Source organism: Drosophila sulfurigaster, chromosome X (assembly GCF_023558435.1).
Source record: "Drosophila sulfurigaster albostrigata strain 15112-1811.04 chromosome X, ASM2355843v2, whole genome shotgun sequence".
Classification (NCBI taxonomy): domain Eukaryota; kingdom Metazoa; phylum Arthropoda; class Insecta; order Diptera; family Drosophilidae; genus Drosophila; species Drosophila sulfurigaster.
Window position 1 is genome coordinate 30,621,614 of NC_084885.1, and position 18,152 is coordinate 30,639,765.

At 38.1% G+C, this 18,152-nt stretch overlaps 1 protein-coding gene across 2 annotated transcripts; it reads right to left on the reverse strand.

Moving 5' to 3' along the window:
• Positions 1-7,178: 7,178 nt before the first annotated feature.
• Positions 7,179-17,827, reverse strand: LOC133849314 (trithorax group protein osa). 2 transcript variants are annotated; one of them, XM_062285306.1, is made up of 7 exons: positions 17,398-17,827; positions 16,847-16,944; positions 16,033-16,779; positions 13,765-14,007; positions 11,987-13,629; positions 11,773-11,901; positions 7,179-10,001 (listed from the first exon to the last, which is right to left on the reverse strand). In XM_062285306.1, exons 1-7 carry the CDS (start codon positions 17,409-17,411, stop codon positions 8,955-8,957), a joined length of 3,921 nt encoding a protein of 1,306 aa, XP_062141290.1. In that variant the 5' UTR covers positions 17,412-17,827; the 3' UTR covers positions 7,179-8,954. The 2 variants fall into 2 exon arrangements, with proteins under 2 accessions (XP_062141290.1, XP_062141289.1); XM_062285305.1 differs by having other exon boundaries at positions 11,981-13,629; positions 17,398-17,826.
• Positions 17,828-18,152: the final 325 nt, after the last annotated feature.

Here is an 18,152-nt window from a genome sequence, read left to right on the forward strand (position 1 = left end):
TTGGTATATTAATACTGTACTGTAATAAAATATACCAGATGGCATATTGATGTAATACAACATTCCAAAATATACCATACAAAGCAAATATTAATATGCCAAATATAGACTTTCCCGTTTTAGTATTTTTGTGGTATATTAATATTGTGGTATATTTTAAATATAGTACTATATATTGAATATAGCTTTTGGTATAATTTTAGTATTTTAGCGGTATATTAATATTATGGTATATTTTGAACACTATGGTATATTTTGATTGTTGTGTTGTATAGATATACCAAATATAGCTTTCAGTACATTTATTATTCTTAGTGGTATATTAATATTATGGTATATTTTCAATGTAGGTCTATATCAATATACCAAATATATGACTTGGTATATTTTTGTAGTATTTTTGCGGTATATTTCAAGAATAATACAGCATTGTTTGCTTTTAATTCACAATCGAGCACACTCGACTGTGGCGTTCTTACTTGTTGTCGGAATAGTTTTAAATGAAGATTATTACTTATTTATTAATTGCAGCTTAGAATTAATTCTACAGTACAGCAACTTTCAGCCTGAAATGAAGTTTAGTATTAAATGTGTTCTGCTGTGTGCTAAATTTCTCTCAGTGTATTAGGTGGTTGTGGTACCGTTAGTTGGCCAATAGAGTAGTGTAGACCAAGTATTTAGGCCCATCTTTGTTTTGGGTTGGCAAAAGTTGGCAATTTGGGGCGTGACCCCGCCCCGCACCGCCCCGCCCCGCCCCGCCTCGTTGTCTGACTAAACAAGCGAAGTGAACAAGCGAACAAGCGAAGCAAGTGAACAACAATTGCGTTGTTCTAATTCAGCAGGCAAATCACGAACAACAAAAACAGCTTTGATATTAGCTCATGTTGTTTGCTGTCACATTTCACACGCCCCTCAATTATAATTTACAAACCGATTTTAATTATAATTTTTCAAATTGAGCAAAACGAAGCTAAAGCCGCAAATGAAGCGGAGAGACAAGGGAGAAGAGAAGCTTGAAACAAAGCGGAGGAAAATTATATGGAAAATCTATGAAAATATAATCATGGCTTGGCTTTGGGTTGGGTTTGAGTTTGAGTTTGCATTTGAGTCTTGAGTCTTGCCTTGCCGCTTGGCGTTGAACTTGCACTTTGCATAATTGCAGAAAGAACAAAACAAAAAAAAAAAAGAGAAAAAAGAAAAAAGAGTCGAGTGCAGTTTGCAGTTGCTTCTCACACAATTATCCATTTAATGTGGGCATAATTCTTGTGCGAAAGCCCCCAGAAAAGATCCCAGCCAGAAGTCACACACTTGGACTTGGCCCTGAGATTGCCACACAGCATTTGCAACAGCATTTGCAACAACAATTGCAACAACAATTGCCACAGCAACAACAACAACAACAATTGAAAATATATTCCGAAAATAAAATCAATTTCAAGCAAAACTCACATAAATATTGGCTTGTGTGTGTATTTCGAATGTTTTTGTTTTGTTTTCTGCTGTCAATAGAATTAGCCACGTGCCACGCCCCCTTTGGCAGCTGAGGTACGCCTTCGAGCTGATCGCGTTGCTACCGCAAATTGCATTATTGCATATGAGCTATGGAGTATGCTTGACTTGTCACTACCCTGTAGCTAAAATTTAATTGAACTTTACTGCCTTTCTACTGCCTATGGAAAGTCCTAATGACTGCTTGCGGAATTTTCCGCACCTTCATGGAAAAAAAAGTTTGAAGTGCCTTGCTACGCGATTCTCAAAAAGGTTTCCTTCTGATGGGAAAGTCCTAATGACATACATTCATTCTTTATAACTTTAACTTTATATCATAAAACCTAACCCTATGAAGTGCCTTTCTCCGCGATTCTCATAACTATTTTCTCTTACTAGAGAAAGTCCTAATGACGGTTGACAACTTTTTCTGAGCCCTCCCAGGACATTAAAGTATTTTATTACAAAATATCTCTAATACTAAAGCGCCTCTCTCTGCGCTTCTCAAAAAATATAAGCTACTTCTATGGAAAGTTTTAATGACTGCCACACCTTCATGGTATATATGTAAGTTTGAAGTGCCTTTCTACGTGATTCTCAAAAAGTTTGTCACTTCCTAATTATATCTGGCAGAATTTTCTGCACTTTGTAGTATAAAGGTAGTTTATTATTGAATATATTTTATTGAATTACCTTTCTACGCGATTCTTGAGGTGGGAAAAGTCCTAATGACATACATTCTTTATAGCTTTAACTTTAAAGCATAAATGTTATTTTTTATTGAACATATTTTATTGAAGAGCCTTTCTCCGCGATTCGCTGAACAGTTTTTTTCTTACGAGGGAATGTTCTAATGACTCTTTCCATCATTTTCTGAACCATCGCAAGGCATAACAAAATAGTTTGTTATTAAATCTCTTTTGTACTAAAGCGCCTCTCTTTGCGCTTCTCATAAAGCTTTGCTACTTCTATGGAAAGTCTTAATGACTGCTCGCGGAATTTTCTGCACTTTCATAGCATAAAAAGAGCTAATTTACCATATATATTATTTCGAAGCACCTATATCTGCGCTTCCCAAAAACTTACTACTTCTAAGGAAAGTCTTAATGGCTCTGTTTTCATCATTTCTTTTTCACTTTTCTATTTTTTCTGTTTTCACTATTTTATTATGAAATCTTCATTATACTAAAGCGCCTTTCTTTGCGCTTCTCAAAAAAGTTATGCTACTTATATGGAAAGTTTTATTAACTGCTCGCGGAATTTTCTGCACCTCCATAGCATAAAAGTAGTTTAATTTAATATATATTAGTTAGTTGAAGCAAAGGTGAGCAGATAAAGGATCTGCGCTCTAAGCTAAAGATAATTTCGTCTATTGGTTTTTTCAGCACATTTATAGGGCTTAAAATCTTAGTCATACATTCTTTAAGTAAACTAATTTACTATAAATACCAACAAAATAGTGTCAATGCTGTATTAAATAGTTAATAAGCAACAAATTCAGAGTTGAAGTTCAACTTCAAACTCAACTCCTTACTACCCCACATGTATTATTTACAGGGTATAACAGGTCGACTCATGCGACCTGCTTCTAGTATAGCGTCAATATGCTTCATCTCAACATGCTGGCAACTATCGATCTGCCCCTTCAATTAGTCACTTGGGCGAATTTTGAAATGATCGAGACGAGCGAGAGAGAGAGAGAGAGATAGAGAGGAAGAGAGAACAATGGACGGGGATTGTCTCAATGTATATTTGTTGGGGTTAAGAGAGCTGCGACATAAGTAAGTATGACATTTTCATAAATCTTTTGTCGTTGCCGTTGCGCTTTTTGCCACATTGTAATGCAACCCGATTTGCTGAGTTGTTGTTGTTGTTGTTGTTGTTGTGGGATGTGAAGAGCTGAGAGCTGAGCATAAATTGTGATGGCATTGTCTTCTTGTCATTTTGATCGAGACGGAGTCTGTGTTGATGTTTCTGTTACTGTTTCTGTTTAGGGGCATCAATGTCAAGATCGCAGCGATCATAACTCTTTTGCGGCACAATGGATATCACAGCAATGCAACGACAAGTCTCATTTTGGATGAAATAAAACCAACCAAATTACGTATACGTAATGTAAGTGTTGTCTCAACTGGCTCTGTTAAGTATTATGCTAATTAAAAGACTAAAGTGCTGAAAATTATGCCAACGATCATTAGAACCTTTCATAGAAATCTTTTGAGAAGCGTAGAGAGGCGCTTCAACTTAATATATTTTTTGAAGTAGCTACTTTTACGCTATGAAGGTGCAGAAAATTCCGTGAGCAGTCATTAAGACTTTCTATAAAAGTAGCATAACTATTTCGAGAAGCGCAGAGAGAGGCCCTTTAGTGTAATACTAATTTTATAATAAGCTACTTTTATGCCCTACAAAAGAGCAGAGAACGAGGCTCTTCGCCTTAATATATTATATTCTATGAATTGGCTACTTTTATACTATGATGGTGCTGCAAATTGTGTCATCAGTCATTAGGACTTTCCATAACTACTTTCCAGCAAACTATTTTGAGAAGCGCAGAGAGAGGCGCTTTAGTGTAATAGACATTTTCAATTAAACTACTTTTATGCCTTAGTTTTGGGAGATTTTAGTACTTAGTACAAGAATGTGGAAAATTTCGACATAACTCTTTCAGCCTTTAATGTCGATTTGCCTAATATTTCTAAAATTGAAATTCTTTTCACTGACGAGCTTTCAAAACTCTATAAACTTTGCGCTAATTTAACTTAAACTTGTATCAAGCTTTATGTTATTACTAAACCTTTATAAAATATATATATGCCTTAAAATTATATTTCCGAAATTGTCGAAAATTCTATAAGATGACTTCCTCGATTTCATAAATTTTGACTCTTTAGTTCTGACAACTATTTTTGTTACGTCTTTATACAGAAATGAATTTTAAAATAAGAGTGTCCATTTTAAAATATAGAAGCTTCAAAATTATATTCTCATATCAAGAAATTCTTATAGCCTTTCAATAACTACAACAAATTCTATATAAATTATCCAAGTTCTTTATTTTAAAATTTGCATATATAATAATTTCTTTAATTTTGACTCTTCAAATCTGAAATCTATTTTTGTGTCGTTAAAAAGAATTTCAATAAAAAAAATAATAATTGAACTTTACAAAGAAATTATAGAAATTTGTCTTTAATTAAAAAATATATGTAATTCAAGGGTTCAGCATCATTAAATGTTGTTAATAACCTTTATAGAAATTAAAGCTGCAAAAGTTTATTTTTATATTTCGAACTCCTCAAGCTTCTTTATACGAAAATTTTGTTTCTTTGATTCTGAAAACTATGTTTGAAATAATTTCAATTAAAAATCAATTCATTTTTAAAAAGAAATTAGTTTTAAAATAAAAATGCAGATGATAGAAATGTTCGCCATGGCTAAATTTTGCTAATAACTTTTATATAATATATGTATATATAAGTTATATAATATATAAGTTCCAAGTTCCTAATAGTTACATATATTCATATAACAAATTTCCTTTAATTTATTTTTTCATTCAGTTTCAGTTTCCCCTTCTTCCCCACCCACAGGAATAAAAAGTCGTGAGATTTCTTAATTGAATGCTGTAAAAAATATACATATACACGCACACATGCGACCACACACACACACACACTCACTCACTCGCACACACACATGTGTACACACCATATATACACACACACACATATAAAATATATGTATGCATATATAGAAGGGGAACAACACGTGTGTGTGTGGGTGGAGGGGGCGTAGGGAGGGCGGAACGACGAATGTGGGCGTGTATATCAGTGTATTTGTATATATCAGTTTTTTATTCAAGTCTTCATCTGCTTATCAAGGGCCGCTTGTTGTCCTTTTTTTTATCGCATGGCGGCGCTCAAATTTGAACTAGTTTTTTGTTTTGTTTTTTTTTAGTTAGTTATATTAAGTAAGTTATTGATAGTAGTATATTTTGTTTTTTTTTTCTTTTCTTTTCTTTAGCTAATTAACTTTTCTTTCATTTGCAATATCTTTTTTGGTTTCGTTTTTTTTTTTTAGTTTTTGTCTTTTTTCTTTTTGTACGTTTGTTATTCATTTTTTCATCATGGCATTTTGTACAGAATTTTGTGCTGAAAGAAAATTTAGACGGGGGATGTTGTTGTTGTTGTTGTTCTAGTAGTAGAAATACACTTAAATTAACTTAATGGCAGCTGCGCGAGTGCGAAAGAGATAGATTGATAGTCACATAGAAGAGAGTGGCTAAGCGATAGAGAGGCCAAACGACAACAGCCAGCAGTGCGAAAGAGACGCAAAGCTGCTGCTATCTTATTTTTCTCTGTGTTTGTTTTCTAGGTTAAGTTACGTACAATTAAGAAGGGGGTTGGGGGAAGGAGTTAAGGATTAAGGGGAAAGGAAAGGGGAGTGGAGGATGATACATCAAATGTAAAAGAAATGCAAGTTACAAAAGATAACAAAAATTAAATAAATCGTTATAAGGCTAGACTAGCATCTACATAGCTCGTAGACTTCCAATATATAATATATATATATATATAGAGTAAATCTAGATTGAGTATGAATATATATATATATATATAGTTAATATGCTTAAATTATAAATATCGAATTGAATTTCAGTTTGTTGTTCTCTTATACACATATAGGCAAGGTGAAAGAAGCAAAAACAAATCGAAAAACGAAAACGGAATCGAGAATTGAATACAATTAAAAAAATAAGATAAACGCGCGTTGGCTGATTTACAATAGTCGAAGTGAGGTTAAGTTTGCATGTTGCCAACACACAAAAACTAAAGTCGACAAAATGAATAAATTATTAGTACTACTTACACATAATATCAACTAGATTTGCTTTGCTTAATTCTTCTTAACGTTTCATTTCTTTTCGTTCTTTTTTTTTTTGTTGTTGTTGTTGTTGTTTCTTTGTTTGTCATATCACATTTATGTGTGCACTTGGAAAGTTTTCAACTATGGAAACAACACATAATATATCATATCGTATATAGATAGAGGAAAGTATGCGTGTGTGTGAGTGTGTGTGTGTGTGTTGAGGTGCTTAGTAACTAACTGCAGTTGTTTGACTTATCAAATAATAAAAGTAAGTGTGTGTGTGTGTGTGTGTGTGTTGAGGGGGGGAAACAATTATAACTAAGAGGCAAATGGATGCTAAGTTTGTTTTGTAATCATAATCATAATCGTGGTGAACATAATGCATAATTCATAATTCGAAATATAAAAATTAATCACAGACTCGTTTTGGATGTTGTTCTTGTTGTTGTTGTTGCAACGAGCAAACGCGTTTCGTTCTCGTCACTCGTTACTCGTTACTATTATTTTAGGTTTTTTTGTTTCGCATTTTGTTTTTGTTTTGTTGTTAAGTCGATTTATATACAGTACAATGATTGTTGTAGTTAATAGGTATATTATATATATATGCAATATACTTTCGTTTTTATTAGTCCATAATTAATAGATATTTTTATATTTATATATATAATATGATATTTGTATATCATATTTAAGATTTATATACGTGTGTAGAAGTATCTGAACATCAACATCGACATCAACGTTGCTTAACTTAAAAAAAAAGCATACAAACATTTCTCTTCTTATCAAATTTGGGATTTCTTCTCATAGTTTCTGTGTTCTCGCTTTTCCTCTACTTAAATCTCTCGTTACAAGCTAAAACTCTGGATTAATGTAAGTTTTTTGTTTGCGTATTACAATTATTGTATAAATAAATGTGTTTTATGTTTCTTGTTTGTTGTTGTTGTCAAAATGGTCCTATATGAACTATTGTAATGTGTAATTTTGTTTATGGCTTGATAAGTATTATATCTATAAATATATTCATATATATATGTAAGTATATATTTTATATGTATGTATGTCTGTAGTATATGTACAGTTAATACTACAAGCTAGATATTTCTTTTGTTTTTTTGGATATATTCTGGGAAAGAAACTGCGTTTATTTGCTGTTCTATTTGGGGATTATTTGCTATCGTTTAACAGGCCATTATGGTATTGCTTCTTTGTGTTTCCCATCAGAAGACACATATATTTTTTTTCTTCTTTTCTTGTTTTTCTTTACGTTAGTTAGTTTTTTTTTTGTTTGTTTTTTGTTTAGGTAGGCCACAAACAAAAAAACACAACAAATTGAAAGAAATTGTGGAGGATTTGAACATATAGAGTAGACGGATACAATAATGTAAGTTTTTTTTTGTAACACTTTTAAAAAACACAACTGGACATTTCTTGCGTAATTGAATTTATCCGAAAAAAAAATAAAATAAAATTGGGGGAAAAAAAAACTAAACAAAAATTTATGTGGTAATAATATTCGCCTGTTGCGTCTAGTCAAAATCGAAATCAATACGCGACTCTTAAGACTAGATTTATATATCTCAATATACATATATACGATAATTGTTATATAGATATTATTTTTATATAGTAATCTTATGGTTACGTTTAATTCATGTGCATGCAACTAAAGAGTCAAGCATGTGTGTGTGTATGTGTGTGTGTGTTGAGAGACGCTTAAAGCGCCTTCACATTAATATAAAGATATATATACTTGAATAGTTCTAGTTAAAGTTAACTACAAATACAAATACAAGTTTGTGGTAGTTGCGATTCTTTGAGATATTTTGAAAAAATAAAAAAAAAAAAACTAAAAACAAAGCTGTAATCGAGTGTGCTCGACTTTGAGATACCCGCTACCGCAGTGCGGTATTATGCTTATACCGTAAAAATACTAACATATACCAGACAGACGGACACGGATCGGAGTTGCCTGCTTTTTTGCCTGTTACATAAATTCGCCGCAGGCAAGTTACAAAAATAGATAGCGGGTATATCAAAAAGTTAATATGAATCGAGTAATATATATATATATATATATATATGTGTGTGTGTGTGTGTTTAGTTTAGCGAGATGCGACTTACTGCTAAATTGTGTGTTTTTAGTTTTGTACACTTAACTGTAAAGCTTAAAATAATCATTAATGTGGTTATATAATCTATATATATCTATATATATTTCGTATTAAGATCTTAAGATTATTGAATCGTAATCAAACAGATTTGTCCTGCCTCCGGCTTAATCCTAAAGCTGTTCTCCTTCTACTTCTACTTCTACTTCTCCTTCGCTTTCTGTATCTGTTTCATGCTTAAGCCTAACACTAGTCAAAACATATTATATATATATAGATTATAGATTGATGTTATTACTACTAAATATAAGTGTCTGTTGTGTTATTTTTTTGGGGAGGGAGGGCGAGCAAAGCCTCCAAAGCTGGGCTGCATTTATATAAGTTTATAATACACTCGGATTAGTTTTATACTTGATTATGGTTTATATATATATCTATATATATATCTTAAGGATTACAACTTGACTTTTTTTTTTGTTTGTTTTAATCGTGCTTTAACACAATTCGCGCTGGTGCTTTGCTGCGCTGCTTGTTGCCGCCTCCTCCTCCTCCTCCGCTGCCACCTGCTGAGCTCGCCTGACGCTTCTCTAAACGATCAAAAATGCCACCTGCTCCGCCTCCGCCACCGCCTCCTCCTCCACTGCTGCTGCTCTTGCGCTGCATCAACTGCTCCTCACGCTGACGACGATCCCGTTGCCTGCCATGTGAAAAGTCGTTGCCACCTCCAGAGCTGCTTCCACTGCCATTGCTGGTGGACTTGAGGACAACACGTCGCTGGCCAGGCGCAAAAGTGACACCTGCTGCAGCTCCTCCTCCCCCTCCGCCACCGCCACCGCCACCGCCTGAAGCAACTGTCGATGCGGAGCCAGTGCCTCGCACGATTTTGTGATTACGCTTCACCACAAGCAACTCGGGTGTCGCTGAGCGTTTGGCGGCACGGGATTGCGTCTGCGGTTGTGGGGGCGGTGGTGAGGGCGTGGCCAGCAAACGATCCTCCTCGTCCAGCAGCAGATCATCGTCATCGTAGTCCAGCTCCACTTCATCGTCGCTGGACGTGCCCAAACGCAATAGGCCCATGTCACGCCCCTTTCCACCACCGCCACCGCCAGCTCCCGCTCCTCCGCCTCCTCCACTGCTGCTGCTACTTGTGGGCGGTGTGCCGCCTGCGGCTCTTCCCGACATTTGCTGATGATGCTTGCTGGACGGCGCCAAGTGTTCGGTGATGCTTCGCTTTGCCTCCGGCGCAATCTTTGCCGCCGTCAGCTGCTTGCGTCCAACTCCAGCTCCCGATTGCAACTGTTGCTGTTGATGCTGCTGCTGTTGTCTGCCACCGCCACCGCCTCCGCCTCCGCCGCGTGCATCGTCGTCGCGTCGCTTCAGCGAGATCACTTTGCGCTCATTGCCCATTCCTGGACGTTGCTGCTGCTGCTGCTTTTGTGCGCTGCCAGGCGCCGATCCTCCTCCTCCTCCTCCACCTCCGCCTCCAACTGCATTCTCTGGATCTGGGCTGTGCTGTTCGGCGCGCTTCTCCTGCAAAACCAACACCAAGATCAAATTAGCGAGTGAAGTGAGAAACTTTAAGGTTAACACTTTCTTAAGTTCAACGTTTTATGTTCACAGACTAAGTCAAGTTGAATAATATTATATATGTACTTGTATATATATTACTCTTAGTTTTTTCACATTGTCATTCTTCTTGTGTGTGAAGTGAGAGAAGAGTTCTGACGAACGTCTTCGAGGTGTCCTATGTACACTATGAAGCTTTAAGGTTAACACTCTCTAAAGTTCAATTTGTATAATTTATATTACACTTATTTTTAACACATTTTTTATATCGAAAAAAGCTCATTCTTTCAGCTCTAAAACTAAATTCACTTTTGTTGAACATATTACCGAATAATAAATAGCCTTTGAGGTGTCCTACACTAAGAAACTTTAAGGTTAACGCTCTCTAAAGTTTATTCTGTGAAGTTGTATAATTTATATTACTTTTTCACATTTTTTGTAATGAAGAAAAGTTCATTCTTTCAGCTCTAAAATTAAATTCACTTTGTCACTATGTTTTGTTATAAACATTGTGGTATATGGCTCAATTTATAATTAACATACTTTAAGCTGTCTTCTTATTTGCAACAGAATACTAATTTTATAGAGAAGACATTTCGTAGAATCTAAAATAAATTGAAACATTGACAACAGAAAAGTTGTCACAGCATCTTAAGCTAGTTTAGTTGTATTTATGTCTATTATCTATAACTCTTTTATTATGTTTTGCTATAAAAATGGCTCAATTTAGCTTAAGCTGCTCTGTTATTGGCAACAGAATACTCATTTGATCAAGATTGTATAGAATTTAAAATAAATTGGACCATTAACGGAAGAACAAGTTGCATCTTAGGCTAGTTCTAAATGTAATGTAACCTTTAATTATTAATATGTAGATAGTTGATATGTGTAATATCACAGTTTGATTAAACTTAAATAATACTGCTTTACTATTATACTTCTTACTATTACTAAATTATTATTCCGGCTTTTATTTATTATTCATTTACCAGTATTATTCCTTTAATCTATTCCGACTATTATCTATTAATCCTTTATTATTATTCCTGTACTCTATATTGCGAATATTATATATATATCCTTTATTATTATTCTCTTACTATATTGAGACTATTATCTATTAATTTTGTATTATTATTCCTTTACTCTATTGTAACTATTATCTTTTATTCCTATATTATTATCATTACCTTTTATTGCGACCATTATCTATTAATCCTTTATTATTATTTCTTCACTCTATTGCAGCTATTATCTTTAATCCTTTACTCTCTTTATCCTTTTTTATTATTCCCTTACTCTATTGATCCCTTATAGTTATTGCTATTGCAACTATCATTTATTACTCCTTTATTATTGTTATTATTGCTGTACTCCATTACGACAATTATCCAATAATCCTTTATTATTATTTGTTTACTCTATCGTGACTAATTTATATTCTTTACTAATATTATTCCTTTAACCTATTGCAACTATTATCTATTATTCCTTTACTCTATTACTCTTTTTCTGTGTAAGACGAGTCTATTACTCTTATTACTCCATTCCTGTGTCAGACGCAGCAAGAAGCAAGCTCTCAATAAGCTAGCTTTAGATGTTTGTACTTCCTTAGCATATTCCTTTATTTATAGAACTATTTCCTCCAAGAATGAAGCTCTCAATAAGCTAGCTTTACATATTTGCTCTTCCTTTAGCATCTTTTTTTCATCGTATAACTCTTTCCTCCACTCACCTCGTGCAGTTTCTCCTCGGCGGCGCGACGCCGTTTCAGCTCCTTGTCGCGCATTATTTTCTCGCGCAGCTGCTTCTGTTTCTCGATCTCCAGGCGATAGGCGCGCGTCTCCTCATCCTCATCGCTGGGCTGCATTCACAACAAAGAGAGAGAAAGAAACACATTAATTGAAAGTTCAAGTTCGAAGTTCCATGTTCGATGAACTTACCATGACTCGACTTCCGCTTCCGCTTCCGCTGCTCTCGGCGGCGCGATTGCGCGGTTCACCCGAAAATGGATTCCGCGCTGCACTCGGTGAACCGCTGCGACGTCGCTTTGGCGCTGCGGCACCTCCGCCTCCTGCTCCGCCGCCTCCTCCTCCTCCTCCTCCTGATGCTCCACCGCTGCGATTCTCGTCACGCTCTCTGCTGGCCGCACGTCGATAGCCACGATTCGCAGCTGGACGTGTCGTGGCTCCTGCTCCACCTGCACCGCCATAGCGATCACGTTCTCGCTCCCTTTCCCGCTCCCTCTCCCGCTCACGGTCGCGTTCACGCTCCCTATCGCGTTCCCTCTCTCGATCTCGATCGCGTTCCCGCTCGCCACGCTTCACGGGTGAATAGCTGCGCCCTCGGGAGCGGCTTCGACTGCGACTGCGTCGCCGTTCGCTCAACTGAGCTGTGGACGATGAGGATGAGGAGGATTGTGCATTCGAATTGGAGGAACTGGGCGGCAGGGGAGAACGACGCTGGGTGCGCTTTTCAAAGTACTGGCGATTCTTGTTGATGAACTCCTCCTGCTGACGCAGCAGCTCCGCCTCGCTGTTGATGGCGGGCACAAAGTGCGTCTCCTTGATGAACTTGTTGGTGGCCGCCTCGACGCCGCCCTTGAAATTGGGATTGATGAGCACCTTGCTCACAACGCCGCGTGGCACAGTCGAAGGTGCTCCCGCTGACTGTTGTTGTTGCTGCTGCTGTTGTGCCGCCTGCTGTTGTCCAGCTGCCTGCGCTGCTCCGCCCGCTGACTGCTGCTGCTGTTGTTGTTGTTGGGCACCGCCAGGATTCACCTGTTGCTGCTGCTGCATGTGCTGGGGCAGCGGGGCACGCATGTTCATGCCATTCATGTAACCTCCGACGCCACCACCCGATTGCATCATGTGCTGAGGCAGCGTCTGCAGCGGTGGGCGTGGCATGCGCTGTGTGTTGGGCACCTCGCCCGGCTGCGGCCGCCAACCGTTGTGCGGTCGCATGTACTGCGGATGCGGCTCATAGCCCGGTGGCATGCCAGGACCACCCCCGGGACCACCCGGTCCCGGACCCTGTCCCGGTCCGGGACCAGGACCAGGACCCACCACCGGTGGCCCATAGCCGGGCGGAGCATTGCGATACGGCGGCGGGGGACGCATGCCCGGCGAATGCGGCGTCACTGGCGACGGGTGCTGACCATGCCCGGGACCTGGTCCCTGGCCCAGCAGGGCGCCATTCCGATACGCAGCCGCTGCGGCGCCATAGCCCAAGGGCAGGGGCAACGGCAGCGGGGGCTGCAACAATCCAACGCGCACCTGATCATGCGGATGCCCATGTGGATGTTGTTGCTGTTGAGGATGTGGCTGCTGTTGTTGTTGCGGATGCGGCAGAAGATGTCCTGGCGGCCCGTTGTTGTTGTTGTTGTTGTGTGGATTGTTGTGATGCGGGTGCAACATGTGCGGATTGTGTAGATGCGGGGATTGGGAGCTGATGGGACCTGACACTGATGATGGCACGCCACCTGTCTGATTGCTTGTGTATGGCGACTGTTGTTGTTGTTGTTGCTGCTGCTGTTGTTGTTGTTGTTGTGAGGGATTTGACGATTGTGGTAGAGGTTGTGGTGCATATGGGCCTGGAATGAATGCAGTTTTCAGTGTTAGTGTCGCTTGTGCTTGTTGCAGTTGCAGTTGTTGCTGCTGCTGCTGCTGTTGCTGTGGGGGCGTGGCCAGCAGGCAGATGGCGCCCACCAAGTGGGAGGGAGCATTACCAGGTGGCATGAAGCGGGACATCGACATCCCGCCCCCTCCTCCTCCTCCTCCACCGACTCCGCCCATCATTCGCTGCGGATTGAACATATGCGGTGGACCTGGACTGCGTAGCAAGTGATGCCTCGCTCCTCCCATGCCGCCTCGCTTGTTGTTGCCATTGTTGTTCAGATTGTTGCTGCCGCTGTTCGGATTGTTGTTGCTGTTGAAGCGCACGTTGCCCGGTCCAGACATGCGAGGTTTATCTGCAAAGAGAAAAGCGATGCGATTATTAATATTTTATATGTATGTATATATATATTATATATTATTATGTTTTATGTATATATATATTATATATTATTATATTATATGTATATTATTATTAATATTGTTATTAGGTAGACAAATGTGTTATTAGAATAGGAAAGATACAGTCGAGTGTGCTCAACTGTTGGATACCCATTGTGAATAACAGCAAAGTGGTATTCCTTTTTTGAAATATACCGAAATAATATACCACAAAAATACTAAATGTATAACAAAGGCTAAATTTGGTATGTTAGTAAAACACTACATTACAATATTATTCTTAAAATATACCGAATTAAATACTACAAATATACCAAAGATTATATATAGTACTGCATTTAAACAAGCAAAAAAATAAACATTGTGAATAACAGCAAAGTTGTATTCTTTTTTTGAAATATACCAAATTAGTATAGTGCAAAAAATACTACAAATATACTAAAGCTCATATTTGTTATATTGATACTTTGTTTAGTCAATTCTTAAATTTGTTCTTTTTTTTGTTACTTTTTCTGTAGAGAATTCTACTAGGATGGAATCTAAATAAATTCTTTTAGTTGAAGTTTCAACAAAATATTTAACAATATTTTCGACTCTAAATAAATTCTAAAGATTTACGATAATATTTAATATTTTCGATTATTAAGAGGCTATAAATAGAAATTCACTATTCGACTTCATCTGGTACCTCATAATTGACTCTAAAAATGCTCTAAATAAATTCTAAAGATTCACGATAATATTTCATATTTTCGATTATCTGATTCCAAAATAAATAATACAAGAAAAGAACCTTAAATATAATCCTAACTATAAATAATAATAAGAAAACAAATGCTGAAATTCAGTTCCTAACTAAAAACAAGTAAGAAAGCTACAGTCGAGTGTACTCGACTGTGAGATACCAGCTACCCATTTTTAATAAAGGCAAAATATTGCGGTATCATTTTCAAAATATACCAAATATACTGCAAAATACTAAAAATATACCAAATGGTATATTTGGTATATCGATATAGTACACCATTCAAAATATATCCTAGACGGCACAATGTCCCAGATTGTTGGCCAAAGCAACTCAGACCCCTAGTAAGTAGGCGTTTTTGCCCATACAAAAGTATTTCTTTAATAACTTCGACAATTTTAATCTGATCGCAACCAAATTTTCAGGAATCATAACTACTATAGTTATTATTGTATGTACCAAAACTCGTAGCTTTAAAATTACGCTTGTTATTCGATTTTTTTGATTTGCGGGGGCGGAAGTGGGCGTGGCAAAAATTTGAAACAAACTTGATCTGCGTGCAAACATAACAAATGCTGTCGAAAAAAAATTATAGCTCTATCTCTTATAGTCTCTGAGATCTAGGTGTTCATACGGACGGACGGACAGACACACAGACGGACAGACGGACAGACAGACAGACGGACATGGCTAGATCGTCTCGGCTGTTGACGCTGATCAAGAATATATATACTTTATAGGGTCGGAGATGCCTCCTTCTACCTGTTACATACATTTCCTGCCGGCACAAAGTTATAATACCCTTCTACCCTATGGGTAGCGGGTATAATTACAAATAGTAATATGAAAGCAAATGTTAAAATTCAAATTCTTTAACATTCTTTTATAAAATAAGTTCTTAGCTATTGATTCCTTACAATAAATCTCATGAATCACATACTTAAATGCTCATGCGTAGAATGTTTCCGCATCTTTCACAAAATATTGTCTGAGCATTGCAATATTTAAGGCTAAGAGAACAATTTCACAATATTTTCAGTGATGTCAACATGAAAGTTAAATATGAATTTTATATTACAATATTATCAGTCATGGCAACATACAAATGAAATTCAAATTTTACTTTGAACATTAAAGCAACATACAATTGTTCATCTAAGACTTGAATAATTTCACAATTTCTTTAGCATTTTCTATCCTTACATTTTAAGTTATTTTTATGAACTGAACTCACCTGAATGATGTCGCCTTGGAAGTGACTGTGGCTGCATCGAATGCTGCTGCTGTTGCTGTTTGTGGTTGTCAGATCGTTCGCTGGCTGTTTTGAAATTGGTGCGTTCCTCACGCTCCTCATCATCCTCGCGCGGATCCGGCGGCTCCGATGTGAAGCTGGCATTGGGGAGACTCTCCTGCGACGTGGTCAGCAGCGAGGAATGTCCGCCGCCACCCTCGAGATCGGTATCGCTGGCGTCTACCTCGGTTTCGGTTTCCACCTCGCTGCTGGCAATATCATCGCTGCCACCATTATTCGTAGCTGATGTTTGTTTGCTATTCGCTGCTGTTGTTGTTGTTGTTGATCGCTGTCGCTGCTTTCCACCTGACGCAATCTCCTCCTCGTCCTCTTCATCCAGCAGCAACGTTTGTTCCCTGCTCGATGCCGACGTTGCCGCCGTTGTGCTTGTTGTAGAAGTGGCCGCTGCCAATTCTGTGACTTGTGTTGATGCTGTCGACTCGCTGGCAATCGCCGCCGTTGTGGTCTCAGCAGCAGCTACCACTGTGGCGCTGGGTGAATCTTTTTCGCGATTCGCAGCTGCTGTGGTTGCCTCGGCAACCGGCGTTTCCTGTGTCGTTGCAATTCTTGCTGCTGCTGCTGCTGCGGCAGCCAGCTGTTCCTTGTGCTTGCGCAGCTGCTCCTGTGCCCATTCTTCGGCCTCGGCACGCATCTGCAGCTTCACCTCGCTGGTCACATCTTTTTCCAGTTCTGTGCACAGTTAAAGAAATCATTGATTAGTCCGGGTAAAATAAATATGTATTGTTTATTCACTTACCTTCATCGGAGAGCAGCAGCTCATCCTCGTCGGCGCCAAGAAGCGCCTGATCGTCGATGTCATCGCCCAAACCTAGTTCATAGTTGAGCAAATCGTCGCTGCAAATGCAATAAACAAAATGAATGCCATTATCCGAATTTCACACATTTCACATTCACACATGTATAAAAATCAATAGTTTAATATTACTGTGATTTTGGCAAGTGAAGTAACCAAAATTTTGTGGTGTCAGTGTCATGTTGTTTTCTATTGCGTTTTCACCACTGCCAAATGCTGTTGGGTTCCTTCACCTACACACACACACACACACACACACACTCTCTTGCAAATGCCTTGAAAATATGTAAGTGTGTATTACACGATTTTATGTGAGTGTGTGTGTATGCACATATTTAGAGGTACATATTCTAAATGCTGTACGACGTTTCACTTGCAATTTGATGCATTTGTTTTTCTTTCTTTTCTTTTGCAACCATTTGGTGCGTCGCACCAATATGCTGACTTTTATATTTGCACAATTATTTTGCATTTTCACTAAGACTTCGACTTACTTAATGTCCGACATTTTGAGTGCTGCGGGGACCAGACCACCACACCACCAACAGTGACAGGCGAGGCAGGCAGCGGCAGCTGTTGACGCGCGTATGTGTATGTGTGTGTGTTTGCGAGTGTTTTTCTATTTGTGTGTGTGTGTGTCTCACTGTATGTGAGTGTTTGTGTGCGTGTGCGCGTTATGTGGATAAGTAGAACAAACGTTTGTCTACTTCACCCGTTCGCCGTTTATAACATTTTACGCTAATTCGTTTTGCACTTTTCCCCACTTTCACTCTCACACGATCGAAACACTCGGCATATTTAGCAATTGAAATCAAAAATATATTGCATGAAAATCGAAATGAAAACGCTGCACTGCCCAGCGTTTTCCACACGCAGTTTTTTTTTGTGCAGTTATTCACTTTTCAGCACTCGCGAGTTCGAACACTTTCCAGCACTGAAAACCCAGTGCTGCCACCTCGGAGACACGGTCTCGCGATTTGCCTATCGATATTATCGAATAGGTACTATATTTGGTTGAAAAGCGTGACATCGCATTTTCGCAAATTATTCTAGTCAGATAGAAGACAATTAATTTTTCAAAAAATGTTTATATTTATATGTATATGCAAGCCGTCCGATGTTGGTATATACCAAGTGAGATGCCAGCAGGTGGCAACTTCATTCCAAGTGTACTTTTTAATGCCTTACTTAACAACACATTGCCAAAAGTAAAATGTACGATCTAATAAATCATTCGCAAATTAAAAAA

Excerpts from the sequence above, each read along its gene's own strand:
- LOC133849314 (XM_062285305.1), bottom strand. Across the intron at positions 16,780-16,846 it reads GCTGCTGCTCTCCGATGAAG|AACTGGAAAAAGATGTGACC; the intron begins GTAAGTGAATAA and ends AACTGTGCACAG. Across the intron at positions 10,002-11,772 it reads CCGAGGAGAAACTGCACGAG|GAGAAGCGCGCCGAACAGCA; the intron begins GTGAGTGGAGGA and ends TTGGTTTTGCAG.